General features: G+C 43.6%; 1 protein-coding gene across 1 annotated transcript in view; it reads left to right on the top strand.

Annotated features, from left to right (window-relative positions):
* The window catches only part of LOC125466417 (retinoic acid receptor beta), a 488627-nt gene that overhangs the window by 57545 nt on the left and 415554 nt on the right, over positions 1-15528 (top strand). Inside the window, exon 2 of the mRNA XM_048560882.2 lies at positions 12404-12814. Coding sequence (XP_048416839.1) covers positions 12637-12814 — 178 coding nt within the window. The 5' untranslated portion in view covers positions 12404-12636. The remainder of the gene's footprint in view (positions 1-12403; positions 12815-15528) is intronic.

Raw genomic sequence — 15528 nt, 5'->3', positions numbered from 1 at the left:
AAAATGCCACATTGACTGACTGTCTATAAATTGTGCGCTTTTTGAACAAAATGGAATGTATCTGCAAACACAAATTCACCCCACAGATTCACGTGTGTGTGAGAGAGAGAGTGTGTGTGTGTGTGTGTGTGTGTGTGTGTGTGTGTGTGTGTGGGGTGGAGAGACAGTATGTGTGTGTGAAGGAGAAAGAGAGTCTGTGGTGTGTGTGTGTGTGTATATGTGTGTGTATGGGGGGAGGGAGGAGAGAAAGAGTGTCCATGTGTGTGATTGCATTGGGGTCACCCAGTTCGGGCCATCCTTATGGATACCGAACTTGGCTATCAGCCACTGCTCGGCGACTCTACGTTGTTGGGCATTTCAAAGTCTGCCTTGGACATTTACCCAAAGATCCAAAGCCGAATGTCCTTAACCGCTGAAGTGTTCCCCCACTGGGAGGGAACATCCCTGTTCGGTCATTATTGCACAGTGTCCATCCATCTGTTGTCATAGCGTCTGCAGGGTTTTGCCAAGAAACCATGCATCAGGGCATCCTTGGCTGCAGCGTATGAGATAGACAATATTGCCCGAGTCACAATAGTACCTGCCACGTACATGGTGGGTGGTGTTCCCACGTATGATGGTAGTGTCCACGTCAATAATCTGACATATCTTGCAGATGTTGCTATGACCAGGTTTAACAGTGCTGCGGTTGATGTTGTCCTGAAGGCTGGGTAGTTATCTGCAAATAACGGTCTGTTTAAGGTTTGGTACCTGTTTGAAGATGAGAAGTGGAGGCATGGAGAAGTAGCGAGGCACTCATTGTCATTGATAATGTGTTGAAGGCTGTGAAGAACATGGCATTTTTGCAGTGGGAGCAGTGAGAGCGAGGACCGGGGGCTGCTGGGAAGGTAAGGTAACCCTTTAAAAACCTACCTGGTGACTAGGCGGAACACACGCTGAACAGGAGCAGACACGGGACGTCTGAGTAAGTGAGGTCATATATCTGGGCAGTTGCTTTACCCAAAACACTACTTTGCGAATGTCTCCCACCCACCCTCCTCCTCTAAACAAAACACAAAGGTTCTGAGCTCCAATTTGGTAAGGTTACCAGTTTTTTTTTTCTGTAGTCTGTTTGGGAATTCAGAACAGTAGGAACGGATGTTAGGGCAGTTGCATGCTCCTCCTGTAGAATGTGGGAGATAAGGGTCACCCCACTGACTTCGTCTGCAGGAAGAGCACCCAACTCCAACTCCTCGGAAACTGCCTGAGGGAACTGGAGCTGGAGCTGAATGAACTTCAGTTCATTCGGGAGGCCGAGGAGGTAATTGAGAGGAGTTACAGGGTGGTAGTCACGCCTCAGGTACAGGAAAATGGTAGATGGGTTACAGTCAAGGGACGGAAAGGGAACAGGCAGACAGAGCAGGGATCTCCTGTGGCCGCTCCCCTCAGTAACAAGTATACTGTTTTGGATACTGTTGGAGGGGACAACTTACTAGTGGTAAGCCATGGGGTACAGGTCTCTGGCACAGAATCTGTCCCTGTTGCTCAGAAGGGAAGGGGGGAGAGGAGGAGAGCTTTAGTCATTTGGGACTCCATAGTTAGGGGGACAGATAGGAGATTCTGCAGGAATGAGAGAGACTCGTGGTTGGTGTGTTGCCTCCCAGGTGCCAGTGTCCATGATGTCTCAGATCATGCTTTCGGGATCCTTAAAGGGGATGAGGAGCAGGCCCAAGTCATGGTCCACATAGGCACCAATGACATAGGAAAACAGATGGGGATGTAACGCAGAAATTCAAGGAGCTAGGGTGGAAGCTTAGAGCTAGGACAAACAGAGTTGTTATCTCTGTTACCCGTACCAAGTGCTAGCGAGGCGAGGAAGAGGGAGAAAGAGCAGTTGAACACGTGGCTACAGGGATGGTGCAGGAGGGAGGGATTCAGATACCTGGATAATTGGGGCTCATTCTGAGGTGGGTGGGACCTCTACAAACGGGATGGTCTACACCTGAACCAGAGGGGTACCAATGTCTTGGAGGGGAGATTTGCTATTGCTGTTCGGGAGGGTTTAGACTAATTCAACAGGGGGATGGGAACCTGAATGGTAGGTCCAGTGTACAGGAAGTTGAGAGTAGTGTGGTCATGAATAAGGTTTCAAGGATGCAGGAGTGTACCGGCAGGCAGGAACGTGGTTTGAAGTGTGTCTACTTCAATGCCAGGAGTGTCCGCAATAAGGTGGGTGAACTTGCAGCATGGGTTGGTACCTAAGACTTCGATGTTGCGGCCATTTCAGAGACATGGATAGAGCAGGGACAGGAATGGTTGTTGCAGGTTCTGGGGTTTAGATGTTTCAGTAAGAACAGAGAAGATGGTAAAAGGGGTGGAGGTGTGGCATTGTTGGTCAAGGACAGTATTACAGTGGCAGAAAGGATGTTTGATGAGGACTCGTCAACTGAGGTAGTATGGGCTGAGGTTAGAAACAGGAAAGAGAGGTCACCCTGTAGGGAGTTTTCTATAGGCCTCCAACAAGTTCCAGAGATGTAGAGGAAAGGATTGCAAAGATGATTCTGGATAGGAGTGAGAGAGACAGGGTAGTTGTCATGGGGGACTTCAACTTTCCAAATATTGACTGGGAACACTATAGTTTGAGTACTATAGATGGGTCAGTTTTTGTCCAATGTGTGCAGGAGGGCTTCCTGACACAGTATGTAGATAGGCCAACACGAGGCGAGGCCACATTGGATTTGGTACTGGGTAATGAACCAGGCCAGGTGTTAGATTTGGAGGTAGGTGAGCACTTCGGTGATAGTGACAACAATTTGGTTACATTTTCTTGAGCAATGGAAAGGGATAGGTATATACCGCAGGGCAAGAGTTATAGCTGGGCAAAGGCAATTATGAGGTGAAAATTAGGCAAGATTTAGGATGCACAGGATGGGGAAGGAAACTGCAGGGGCTGGGCACAATTGAAATGTGGAGCTAGTTCAGGAACAGCTACTGTGTGTCCTTGATAAGCATGTACCTGTCAGGCAGGGAGGAAGTGGTCGAGCGAAGGAACCGTGGTTTACGAAAGAAGTTGAATCTCTTGTCAGGAGGAAGAGGGAGGCTTATGTAAAGATGAGGCATGAAGGCTCAGTTAGGGTGCTTGAGAGTTACAAGTTAGCCAGGAAGGACTTAAAGAGAGAGCTGAGAAGAGCCAGAATGGGACATGAGAAGTCTTTGGAAGGTCGGAGCAAGGAAAGCCCTAAAGCTTTCTATTGGTATGTGAGGAATAAAAGAATGTCTAGAGTAAGATTAGGGCCAGTCAAGGACAGTAGTGGGAAGTTGTGCGTGGAGTCTGGAGAGATAGGAGTTGTGCTAAATGGATACTTTTATCAGTATTCACACAGGAAAAAAGGCAGTGTTGTTGAGGAGAATACTGAAATATGGGCTATTAGACTAGATGGGATTGAGGTTCATAAAGTGGAGGTATTAGAAATTCTGGGAAGTGTGAAAATAGATAATTCCCCCAGGCCTGATGGGATTTATCCTCTGGGAAGCTAGGGAGCAGATTGCAGAGCCTTTGACTTTGATCTTTATGTCATCATTGTCTATAGGAATAGTGCCAGAAGACTGGAGGATAGCAAATGTTGCCCCCTTGTTCAAGAAGGGGAGTAGAGACAACCCTGGTAATTATAGAACAGTGAGCCTTACTTCAGTTGTGGGTAAAGTGTTGGAAAGGATTATAAGAGATAGGATTTATAATCATCTAGAAAGGAATAATTTGATTAGGGATCGTCAACACGGTTTTGTGACGGATATGTTGTGCCTCACAAACTTTATTGAGTTCTTTGAGAATGTGACCAAACAGGTAGATGAGGGTAAAGCGGTTGATGTGGTGTATATGGATTTCAGTAAAGCGTTTGATAAGCTTTCCCTTAGGGTAGGCTATTGCAGACAGTATGGAGGTATGGGATTGAGGGTGATTTAGCGGTTTGGATCAAAAATTGAAGGAGTAACAGGAATACAGAGTACTGGGCTAATGGTAAGATTTTTGGTAGTGTGGATGAGCAGTGATCTCGATGCCCATGTGCATAGATCCCTGAAAGTTGCCACCCAGGTTGATAGGGTTGTTAAGAAGGCATACAGTGTGTTAGGTTTTATTGGTAGAGGGATTAAGTTTTGGAGCCATGAGGTCATGTTGCAGCTGTACAAAACTTTGGTGCGCCCACACTTGGAGTATTGTGTACAGTTCTGGTTGCCGCATTATAGGAAGAATGTGGAAGCATTGGTAAGGGTGCAGAGGAGATTTACTGGAAAGTTGCCTGGTATGGAGGGAAGGCTGAGGGACTTGAGGCTGTTTTCGTTAGAGAGAAGAAGGTTAAGAGGTGACTTAATAGAGACATACAAGATGATCAGAGGATTAGAAAGGATGGACAGTGAGAGCCTTTTTCCTTGGATGGAGATGGCTAGCATGAGGGGACATAGCTTTAAATTGAGGGGTAATAGATATAGGACAGATTTCAGAGGTAGTTTCTTTACTCAGAGAGTAGTAAGGGTGTGGAATGCACTGCCTGCCACAGTAGTAGACTCGCCAAGTTTAAGGGCATTTAAATGGTCATTGGATAAACATATGGATGATAATGGAATAGTGTAGATTAGATGGGCTTTAGTTTGGTTTCACAGGTCAGCGCAACATCAAGGGCCGAAGGGCCTGTGCTGCGCTGTAATGTTCTATGTTCTCTGCTCCGGGGAAGTACTGGACAATGAAGGGTACTCTGTCAGACCTATCCTGTGTCTGCCTGCTGAGGAATTCATTACGGTTTTTCACTGTGTCACACCAAAACTGGTGATCGATGATTTGAGTTGAGCATCATATCCTGTTCCTAATGACGGTGTCCTTCAACACCTTCGGGTGTCTGTCATGTTCCTCCTCATTCAAACAAATTCTGTGTCTGTGTAGGGCTCGTCTGTAGGGGATGGCTGTTTTAGTATGTTTAGGGTGGAAGCTCAAGAAGTGCAGCATCCTGAGCTTATCCATGGGCTTTCAGTAGAGTGAGACATTGAGGCGCACATCTCTGATGGAGATGTGTGTGTCCAAGGATGACACTGATTCTAAAGCGAAGTCCATGGTAAGTCTGACTGTGGGATGAAACTTATTGATGTCACTAAGTAGTTGTTTCAGTGATTCCTGTACATGAGTCCAAAGGAAGAAGATAACAAGACTCCTAAGACCACTAGGAATCATGGTGGCCCACAAGGCCACAGCCACTCTATGATAAACACCCACAAGGATTAAAGACCCCATTCCCACAACATGCAGAACCAATGCGTTTACAAAATACCATGCAACAACTGCCACAAACATAACATTGGACAGACACGAAAGAAACTAGCCATCAGAATACATGAACATCAACTGGCAGCAAAATGACACAACAAACTTTTCCTAACATTGGTACACTCAGACAATGAAGGCCATCAGTTTAACTGGGACAAGGTAACCATAGCAGCCTGAGGCAAACATAGACAAGCATGGGAATTCCTAGAGGCATGGTTCTCCACCCTTAATGCAATCAACAAACATGTCAAATTGGACCCCATAAACAAACCCATACAGTTCAAGACCAGAAATGACACAACTCACCATAACGGACCGGACAGTATGAATTCCAAATGGAGTGGAACAACATCGCTTCATTGGATGCTCCACAGATGATGGCACCTAACACGGTGACGAAATACCTGAACGAGAACAAGCCAGCTCGGTGAGCAAGACAACAACCTCACCCACAACCCGAGATGCAGATCTTTGCCAAAACTTTCAAGAAAATGTCATCAATGCAACTGGTGTACAGTATTGGTCGTAGGTCTGTGCAGCAAAGAAGTCTTGTTTGAACCTATGTAAGAAAATGTGGCAGATTGGGGAGCAAACCTGGTTTTCCATTGCTGTTCTATGTGTCTGAATGAAGAACTGGTTATCAAAGGTGAAGATATTGTGGTCAAAGACGAAGTGAATGAGTTGTAGGATGGGGTCTGAAAATTGGTAGTTGATGGTATTAAGCATTGTGGCTGAGTAATCCATAGGGATTACTGGTGTAGAGTGCCAAAACATCTATTGTGATGAGGAATATTCTTGGTTCAACTCTTCCATGGGTGCTGAGTTTCTGTAAGAAATCTATAGTGCTGTGATAGAAGCTGTGCAATGGGTTTCAAGATGCCCTCGACCAAAATAGACCACATTGTCCATGCAGCAGATACAAAGGAATTCATCAGACAAATGAGATTCTGGGAATACTTCCAAGATGTCAGCAGCAAGCCCAAAGACACAACCAATGAATTGGATCAGGCAACAGAGAGATCCATGGGAGAACAGGCAAAGAATAATCGAATTGGACCCCTTCAGAAGGCCGTTGCCTGGGGCTTGACAGGTATGCTCATACCATCAGAAATTGTCAGATCTTCGACAGGGACACGATCATCACACGTGAGTACACCATCCACCACGTACATGGCAGATACTCATGTGACTTGGCCAACATTGTCTATCTCATAAGCTGCAGCCAGGGATGACCTGAGGCGTGGTTTTTTGGCAAAACCATGCAGACGTTACAACAACGGATGAATGGACACCATGCAATAATCATCAAACAGGGATGTTTCCTCCCAGTGGGGGAACACTTCAGCGGTTAAGGATATTCAACATTGGATCTTTGGGTAAAGGTCCCACAAGGTAGTCTTTGGGATACACAACAATGCAGAGTTGCCAAGCAGAGGCTGATAGCCAAGTTTGGTACCCATAAGGACGTCCTCAAGCGGGATTTCAGGTTCATGTCGCTCTATAGGTAATCCCACCACACACACACACACACACACACACTCACACACATTTATACATATACACACTCACTTACACAAATACACTGTCTCACACACACACACAGTTGCACACTCACACACTCACCCAGGTCCTCTCAAACACACACAGCCTGTCTTCCACCCATCCCATCCCACACACATAGACCCTGTCTCATACACACACTGTCTGTCAAGCACACACCGACACTGTCTCTCACACATGCACACACAAACACACACACACTCCTCACACACAAACACACACACATGCACGTGCGCGCACACACACTCACAACACACACATATGAACATGCACATGCACACACACACACACATACATGTGAATCTATGGGTGAGCTTTTTAGCAACTTTGTGTTGAATCTATAGAGTGATTCTGTATTTGCAGATACATTATACTTTGTTCAAAAAGTACACAATTTATAAACAATCAGTCAATATGGCGTTTTATAAATTTCTACTTTAGAAATAAAACCAGTCTGACTCAAACACAAACAGATTTTAATCAAGGTCTCAAACTTAACATGCATTGTCTGACCAAAAATGTCACCTCTTCTTTACACTGATAAAACCTTTAGTTCTCTCAGGACCATGACTTGAAAGGAATTCAGGGATTTACATATACATATTAATCAACTAAAATCTTCTAACTGATTAAAAAATTTAACAGTGTCTTAGGTTCGTTTAGTACACCGTCCCCAATGGTGTGAATCTTTGATCTTTTACTTATAAATTCTATGTCTAATAATACCTCTCACTAACACCTGAAGCAGGAGTGAGGCTCCAAAAGCTTGTGTTTTCAAATAAACCTATTGGACTATGATCTGGTGTCGTGCGATCTCTGAGTTTGTGCCTGCATAAGAGAAGACAGGGAATTAGTTTATAGAAGAGATAAACACAAGTGCAGATTAAGGGTGATTTAGCATTGGTTGTAATGGCAGTATGGTGCAGTACAAGTGTGCTTACATGTTGGTGACTGTTCACTCTCCCTGTCTCCACATAAACAGCTGTACATTTCTCTGGCTTTAATTGTAGGAGGGAGAAGTCTGATTTCCACCACACCCTATGTGTGGGTCACGTTTTCCTGCAATGAGGCAAAGGGATGGATTGAGTTTGATGGAAATGGGTGCAAGAGCAGTTTGTGGGGATGCAGAAGAAAGAGACGTGGTGAGTGAAGCATGCCCTGTACGTAAGTAGGAAGCGCAGAGGATGGAACAGATTGGGAGGATGATGTCGGGGAGAGCTATTGAGGGGACATGATGTTACAATTCTGAGAATTGTACCCCTGAGCCTTGGCAACAACTGCAGATCACAGCCCACGAATCGGTAAGCCAGCTTCGCTTTCTGTGCTACACCGGTCTAACACCTTAGCATCAGAGCCAGATCCTGGGCTGCAGCATCTAAAGTCGTTGTGCTTTAAACAGTTTGCCAATCGTGTGAATGGCAAAAGTTCTCAGCGACGATGAGTGTTCCGCAACCGTGCGATTACACAAGAAGGGATCCACAGAGCATGGCTGCAGAATTCATAACGTGAACAGCCGCAGATTCCATCATGAAATCAGACTCGCTCGAAAAGGCAGTATACCTGAAAGTAGAGCATTCCAACCTTAATGCTCACATGGTAGATGCATCATCTGCCAACTTCCACATGGGTGACACTTTGCTGAGTTATATGAGTCATTTTTGTTATATGGGCAGTCAAACCAAGTCTGGACCTCACCGTGAATGTTGGAGATTTCAATGTCCACCACCAAAAGTGGGCCAACAGCAGCACTACTGATCAAGCTGGTAGGGGCCAAAGGCATAACTGCTAAACTGGGTCTCGAGCAGGTCGGAGGGAATCAAAAGCGGGTAAAACAAACTTGACCTCATCCCTAACAATCTGCCAGCTGCAGTTGTATCTGTCCATGACAGTATCAGTAAGAGTGACCATCGCACAGTCCTTGTGGAGATGAAATCCCACCTTCAAAATGAGAATATCCTCCATTGTGTTGTGAGGCACTATCAATCATGCTAAATGGGAAAGATTCAAACAGATTAGCAACTCAAGACTGAGTATCCAGAAGGTGTTTTGGACAATCGTATTCCAGCACAATCTGTAACCTCATGGCCCAGTATATTACCCACTCAGCCATTACCATCAAGCCAGGGGATCAACTTTGGTTCAATGGAGAGTGCAAGAGGGCATGCCAGGAGCAGCACCTGGCTTTTCAAAAAATGAGGTGTCCACCTGGTGGTGCCAAACAGGACAACGGCATAAGCAGCAAGTGATAGACAAAGGTAAGCAATCCCATGGCCACCAGATCAAATCAGATCCTAGCTCTGCATCCTATCACATCCAGCCATGAATGATAGTGGGCAATTAAACACCTCACTGGAGGAGGAGGGTCCACATCTTTAATAATGGAAGAACCCAACGCATCAATGTAAAAGATAAAGCTGAAGCATATGCAGCAAACATCAGCCACATGTTGCCAAGTGAATAATCCACCTCAGCCTCCTCCAATAGTCCCCAGTACCACTGATACCAATCTTTATGTAATGTTATTCATGTCACATGGTGCTAGGAAATAGCTAATATATAAGGCAAAGGCTATGGGCCCTGACAACATTCTGGCAATAGTACTGAGCACTTGTGCTCCAGAACTTACTGTTCCCCTAATCCAGTACAGAGGGTGGCACAGTGGCTCAGTGGTTAGCACAGCTACCTCATAGCGCCAGGGACCAGGGTTCAATTCCAATCTTGGACAACTGTCTGTGTGGAGTTTGCACTTTCTCCTAGTGTCTGTGGGGGTTTTCTCCGGGTCCTCCGGTTTCCCTGCACAGTCCCAAGATGTGTAGGTTAGTTGGATTGGCTATGCTAAATTGTCCATAGTGTCCAGGGATGCGCAGGTTTGGTGGATTAGCCATAGGAAATGTAGGGATAGTGCAGAGGGGTGAGCCTGAGTAAGATGTTCTTAGGAGAGTTTGGTGTAGACTTGTTTCCACACAGCAGGGATTCTGAGAAAATTATGTTCTATAACACTGGCATTTGCCCACAATGTGAAGAGTTGCACAGGTATACCTTGTACACACAAAGCAGGACAAATCCAATCCTGTCAGTCTCAATCATCAATAACATGATGGAAGGTGTTGCTAACAGTGCTATCAGGCAGCACCTGCTCAGTGATGCCCAGTTTGGGTTCTGCCAGGGCCTCTCAGCTCCGGACATCATTACAGCCTTGGCTCAAACATGGACAAAAGAGCTGAATTCCAGAGGTGAGATGAGAGTGACAGCCCTTGACATCAATGGTGCATTCAACCGAGTGTGGCATCGAGGAGTCAGAGCAAAACTGGAATCAAAGGAAAGCTTTCCGTTTGCTTTAGTCATACCTGACATGTAGGAAGATAGTTGTGGTTGTTGGAAGTCAGTCATCTCAGCTCCATGACATCTCTGCAGGCCCAATTGTCTTCTGCTGACCTTCCCTCCATCGTAAAGTCAGAAGTGGGGATGTTCACTGATCAGCATCATTCGTAACTCCTCAGATACTGAAGCAGCCTGTGTTTAAATTCAACAAGATCTGCACAATATCCAGGCTTGGGATAATATATGGCAATTAATATCTGCACCATTAGAGTGACGGGTCTAATAAGAGGGAATATGATCATCATTCCTTGGTATTCAATGGCATTTCCATCACTGAATCTCCCACTGTCAACATCCTGGGGGTTACCATTGACCAGAAATTGAACTGAACTGGCCATATTGGTACTGTGACTGCAAAAACAGGTCAGAGGCTGGGAAACCTGCGATGGGTGACTCACTCCCTGACTCCCCAAAGCCTGTCCACTATCTACAAGGTACAAGTCAGGAAGTGTGATGGCATGCTCCCCACTTGCCTGCATGAGTGCAGCCCCAACAACACTCAAGAAGCCTGGCACCATCCAGGGCAAAGCAGTCTGCTTGAGTGACATCATATCCACAAGCATCCACCACCAACACACAGCAGTAGCATTGTATGTGATCGATAAGGTGCACTTCAGAAATTCAGCCAAGATCCTTTGAGAGCACCTTCCAGACCCAAGGCCACTTCCATCTAGAAGATCAAGGGAAGCAGATAGATAGGAACACCAACACCAGCAAGTTCCTGTCCAAGCCAGTCCCATCATGACTTGGAAATAAATTGCTTTCCTTTACTGTTAAAGGGTGAAAATCTTGGAACACCCACCTGAACAACATTATGAATATACCTAAATCAAATGAACTGCAGCAGTTTAAAAAGGTACTTCACTATCATCTTCTCAAGGGCACCTGGGGATGGCAGCAACACCCACAAAAACTACCATGGATAAATAAAAAGAAACAAAAGTCTGCAATACAATGCAATTTGTAGAAAACAGAATAGGCATAAATGGTTCATTTTGGGTTTTGAGAGGGTGATGTGCCACAAAGGTGAATTTTTTTTCTGTCTTGGAAAGGTGTTGTTGGTTGGAAATGGCCCCCTCAGAAAGGCAACAGAACCATTTAATCTATTAAGTTGAGTTCAATAAATTATTGATTGACACGGCAGTTAAAGGGATAGAGGTGTTAGATAGGAAAGTGGAGTTGAGGTTACAATCAGGTCAGCCATAGCTTCATCAAATGGTGGAGCAGGCTTCCAGGTTCAGTGGCTTTCTCCTATTCTTACTTCATGCTGCTGTGCAGAGGGACCTTTGGCCAAGAATCTCAACAAAGTTGATTTGCAGCTGCAGCAGGTAATTAAAAAGGCAAATGGAATATTGTTCGCTTTTGCTAAAGGGATGGAGCTTAAAGACAGAAATGTTATGCCACAGCTGTACAGGGTGTTGGTGAGGCCACACCTGGAGCACTGCGCGCAGTTTCGGTCTCCCTACTTGAGAAAGGATGCTCCAGCACTGAAGGGGTGGTACAGAGGAGATTCATTTGGTTGATTCCAGAGTTGAGAGGGTTATATAAAGAGATTGAGTAGACTGGAGCTATACTCATTGGAATTTCCAGCAAGGGTAGAGGAGGGTCTTATTGAAACAAATAAAGTTATGAAGGGAATCAATAAGATAGAAACAGGAAGGTTGTTTTCACTGGCAGATGAAACTAGAACAAGGGTAAATGGCCTCAAAATAAGGGGAGCAGATTTAGGACTGAATTGAGGAGGGACTTCTTCATCCATAGGGTTGTGAATCTGTGGAATTCCCTACCCAGTAAACTGTTGAGCCTACCTCATTGAATAGTTTTAAGGCAAAGATAGATAGATTTTTGAGCAGTAAAGGAATTAAGGTGATTGGGCAGGTAAGTGGAGCTGAATCCAAAAAAGAACAGCCACAGTCTTATTGAATTGCAGAACAGGATGGAGGGGCAAGATGGCCTGCTCCTGTTCCTATTTCTTATGCTCTGATGTCCTAATGTGTGTTTATAAGCTCCATTTAGTCTCTGTTCATGACTGCAATGAGTGTGATCCTCATGGCTTAAATCTCAATTTCCACTTAAAAAGGCACATTCAGTAGGGTCACCTTATATTGTGTAATAGTAGTTCCTAGTCTTTTGTCTTAACATCTGTATTTCTTTGTTTTGTTTTTGCAGTTTAAAGGGAAAAACCATCATTTCCCGAGCAGACTGTAAAGTCTACCAAAGGTACGTTTTGTGGTATAATGGCCTCCAGTTAACCTGAAGCAGAGCGATAAAACCTGTTTTTAATTTGTTCCATATCTCCCTTTGGAACGCAAACATAGATCTTGGAAATTTCATTTGACAGTGTTGAGTACAATTCTTGAGTATTCAGACTGTATACATCCAGGTTTCAACAAACAATTATTATGACAACCGGCAGCCATTCATGTCGGGCACCTATCGCTAACAGCCATATGAGTCGTTATCCAGTGGCTCCATTCCCTTTTATCTTCCCTCATTTACTTGGTGGATTCTCATCTCCTGCAATAAAAGGACTTCACAATCATCCACCTGCAAGTGGTTGCAGTACGCCGTCTCCTGCAAGTGAGTACTACGTTACACAAAATAGCTAATTGCTTGGTTCGTAGTGAATTTATTTTCTTCCGTAATCCTGGCTGTACTTTTAATGGGTTTTCGTGTGAGCAATGTCTTCTGCATCTTTTCTTGATTCTACTGTAACATTGCAAGCAGAAAGAAATTAGTCAGCTTTTTAGGTTTTGTGTTTCAGTAGCAATTACAATTTGAAAGCTTTTGCAACTCTACAGATTTTTGAATTACGCTTCTTCAGTTACCTTTTATGTAAATAATGATATGGTTTCAAGTTAACCTTTGCCGTTTCGAAACTGCTTTTGACTGCACTTGAGATATTTTAGTGCTGCAAATTTGTATTTGTATTCATTTGTTGGTTTCCTTGTTTACTGGAGCTATTTAAATCACAATTAAAACACAACATGAGCCAATTCCACGTGTGACAGGACTTAACTAAAATCAATAGAAGCTGTTTTCCTTCTTCTCAAGCTGAAAAAATTTACACCCCTAAAGTCTGCTCCTTTTCATTTACAGAGTAGGCTACTGGTAAAATACAAGCAACAGACTAACCTTAGTGGGAAGGCTACAGAGTCAAGGGTCATTACAAACATTCAGGACTGGGTAGATATTGCAAAAAATTTATTCCAATTTGAGGAAACAATTTCAGCATTTATTACAGTTTGTTGTTTCTAACTCGTATCTCAGTACCTGCACATCTTCATTACACAGAATATATATTTTTAAAAGGAAAAATGCATATCTTATAACCAACAAATTCCTGGAACCTCTTTTGTCCATGCTCCAATGGACATGAAGCAGTCAGATTTCAGTGTAAACAAAAGAAAGGTGCGATCATTTGGAAATTGGGTAAGAACAGAAGTCTGCTACAATAAACGGCCAGACCTATGTAATGAATAGTGAATATCCCTGGAATCTTTCAAAACAGATTTTGCAAGCTATTCAAAATATCAATATTTGTGCCGAATTTAGCACACGTTCAATATGAAATCGATTACATCCAATCAGTGTTCCTTGATGCAAAATATTTAAACTGACATATCTATGTTATAAAAAGACGACAAAAAATGAAAATTAGACTGAAATCAGCTAAAACTGAAATTAGTCTTTAAGAATGGATGTTAATTTGTGGTGTTTAAACGGAAAATCCTGCTGTGAAATTATCACTTTGATGCTACAAATTAAAGAGATTGTGGAGGTGCCAGTGTGTTGGCCTGGGGTGGACAAGGTCAAAAATCACACGACACCAGGTTATGGTCCCACAATTTTATTTGGAGATACAGCTTTCAGAGCCTTGCTCCTTCTGACACCTGAAGAATGAGCGAGACTCCAAAAGCAATTAACCAGATACACACTGAGGGTTATGAGGGAACGTATACCCTCAGTGGACTGTTTAATGAAATGTTTATAATGCTCTTTTTCTGTAGAAGGGGTTTAGAAGAAACATAAGCTTGAATGAAACATAAGAGATCCTGGACAGTCTTGACAAGGTGAATTTGTGAAAGAATCTCGAAAGAGATGTTTCTTTCAGTCAGAGGATCGTAAGTCTTTGGAACTGTCCACCTCAAAAGGTAGTGGAAGGAGACACTTTGAATGTTTTTAAAGCAGATGGAGATAGATTCTTTTTAAGCAAGGAGGTGACAGGTTAACAGGATAAGAGGAGTTTCAGGTTGCTATTGGATCAGCCATGACCTTGACAAATGGAGGAACAAACTCAAGAAGACAAGGAGCTAGCTCCTGTTCCCGACTCTGGTATTTGTATGTCTGTATGTAAATTCTCACAATTTCTCTACAATTTGCAAACAGATGAAATGCCCATCCTTTACTTACTAAAACAAGAACTTGTGATGCATGCAAAGAGGTTGATATTAGGAACAGAGAAACCGGTATATATTGTACAATGCATTTGTACAGCGAGCTCAAAAATACTCTTCTGATCCAGATGAAAATTAGGGATTTACATGTACCAGAATTTGTATATCTGGCATTGCATCAAGGAAACACAAGTTGAAATTTGCATTCTCCATTTTTTGACTAGCTGAATATGGCTACATTGTAACTCAGCAGGTATAATGTCTGCCACAATGACTGAAAGCATCTCGGTATGGAATACTTACGCCAGTAGTCAAGAAGTGAATAGTAATTACAGTTACAATTTCATAGACTCATATATTGCAATGGAATTTGCTAACTGATTTTGACTGGAATGGTTGGTCAACTTAACGACAGTCCGACAGTATTCTGATCCACAATACTATGTAATTTATTTTGATTAAAATTTGTATTGGTCAATAATTATGTTTAAAAATTTTCAGCTGCAGCATCTAACCCTGCAACAGTACACATATATTTCAAAAAATGTGTCCTCATCTAGAATTTTACCTCGTGAAGTTATAAATTGGAAAGCTGTTGAAGCAAGAAATGAGATTCAAAATTCTCTGTGAAGTGACAATGGCAAGTAATTTTCATGTCACACTGGTCCCATGCAATAATCATCTCCAAAATGAGTGAGCCAACGATTTTCCCCTTGACATTCAGCATCACCAAGCCCTCCACTGTACATATCCTGGGAGGGGGGTACCATTAACCAGAAACTGAACCAGACACATAGATTGGAATCTCATAGGGGTCAGATCAACATGAGCTACAGTGAGATTTGTGGCAGAATGAGATGAGAATACTTGGTGAGGCTGAGCTTGATGACAAGAGGG

The sequence above is a fragment of the Stegostoma tigrinum genome, chromosome 2 (genome assembly GCF_030684315.1).
Source record: "Stegostoma tigrinum isolate sSteTig4 chromosome 2, sSteTig4.hap1, whole genome shotgun sequence".
NCBI classification, from domain to species: Eukaryota; Metazoa; Chordata; class Chondrichthyes; order Orectolobiformes; family Stegostomatidae; genus Stegostoma; species Stegostoma tigrinum.
Note: the sequence above shows the minus strand (reverse complement) of the source record. Positions and strands in the feature narration are given on the sequence as shown.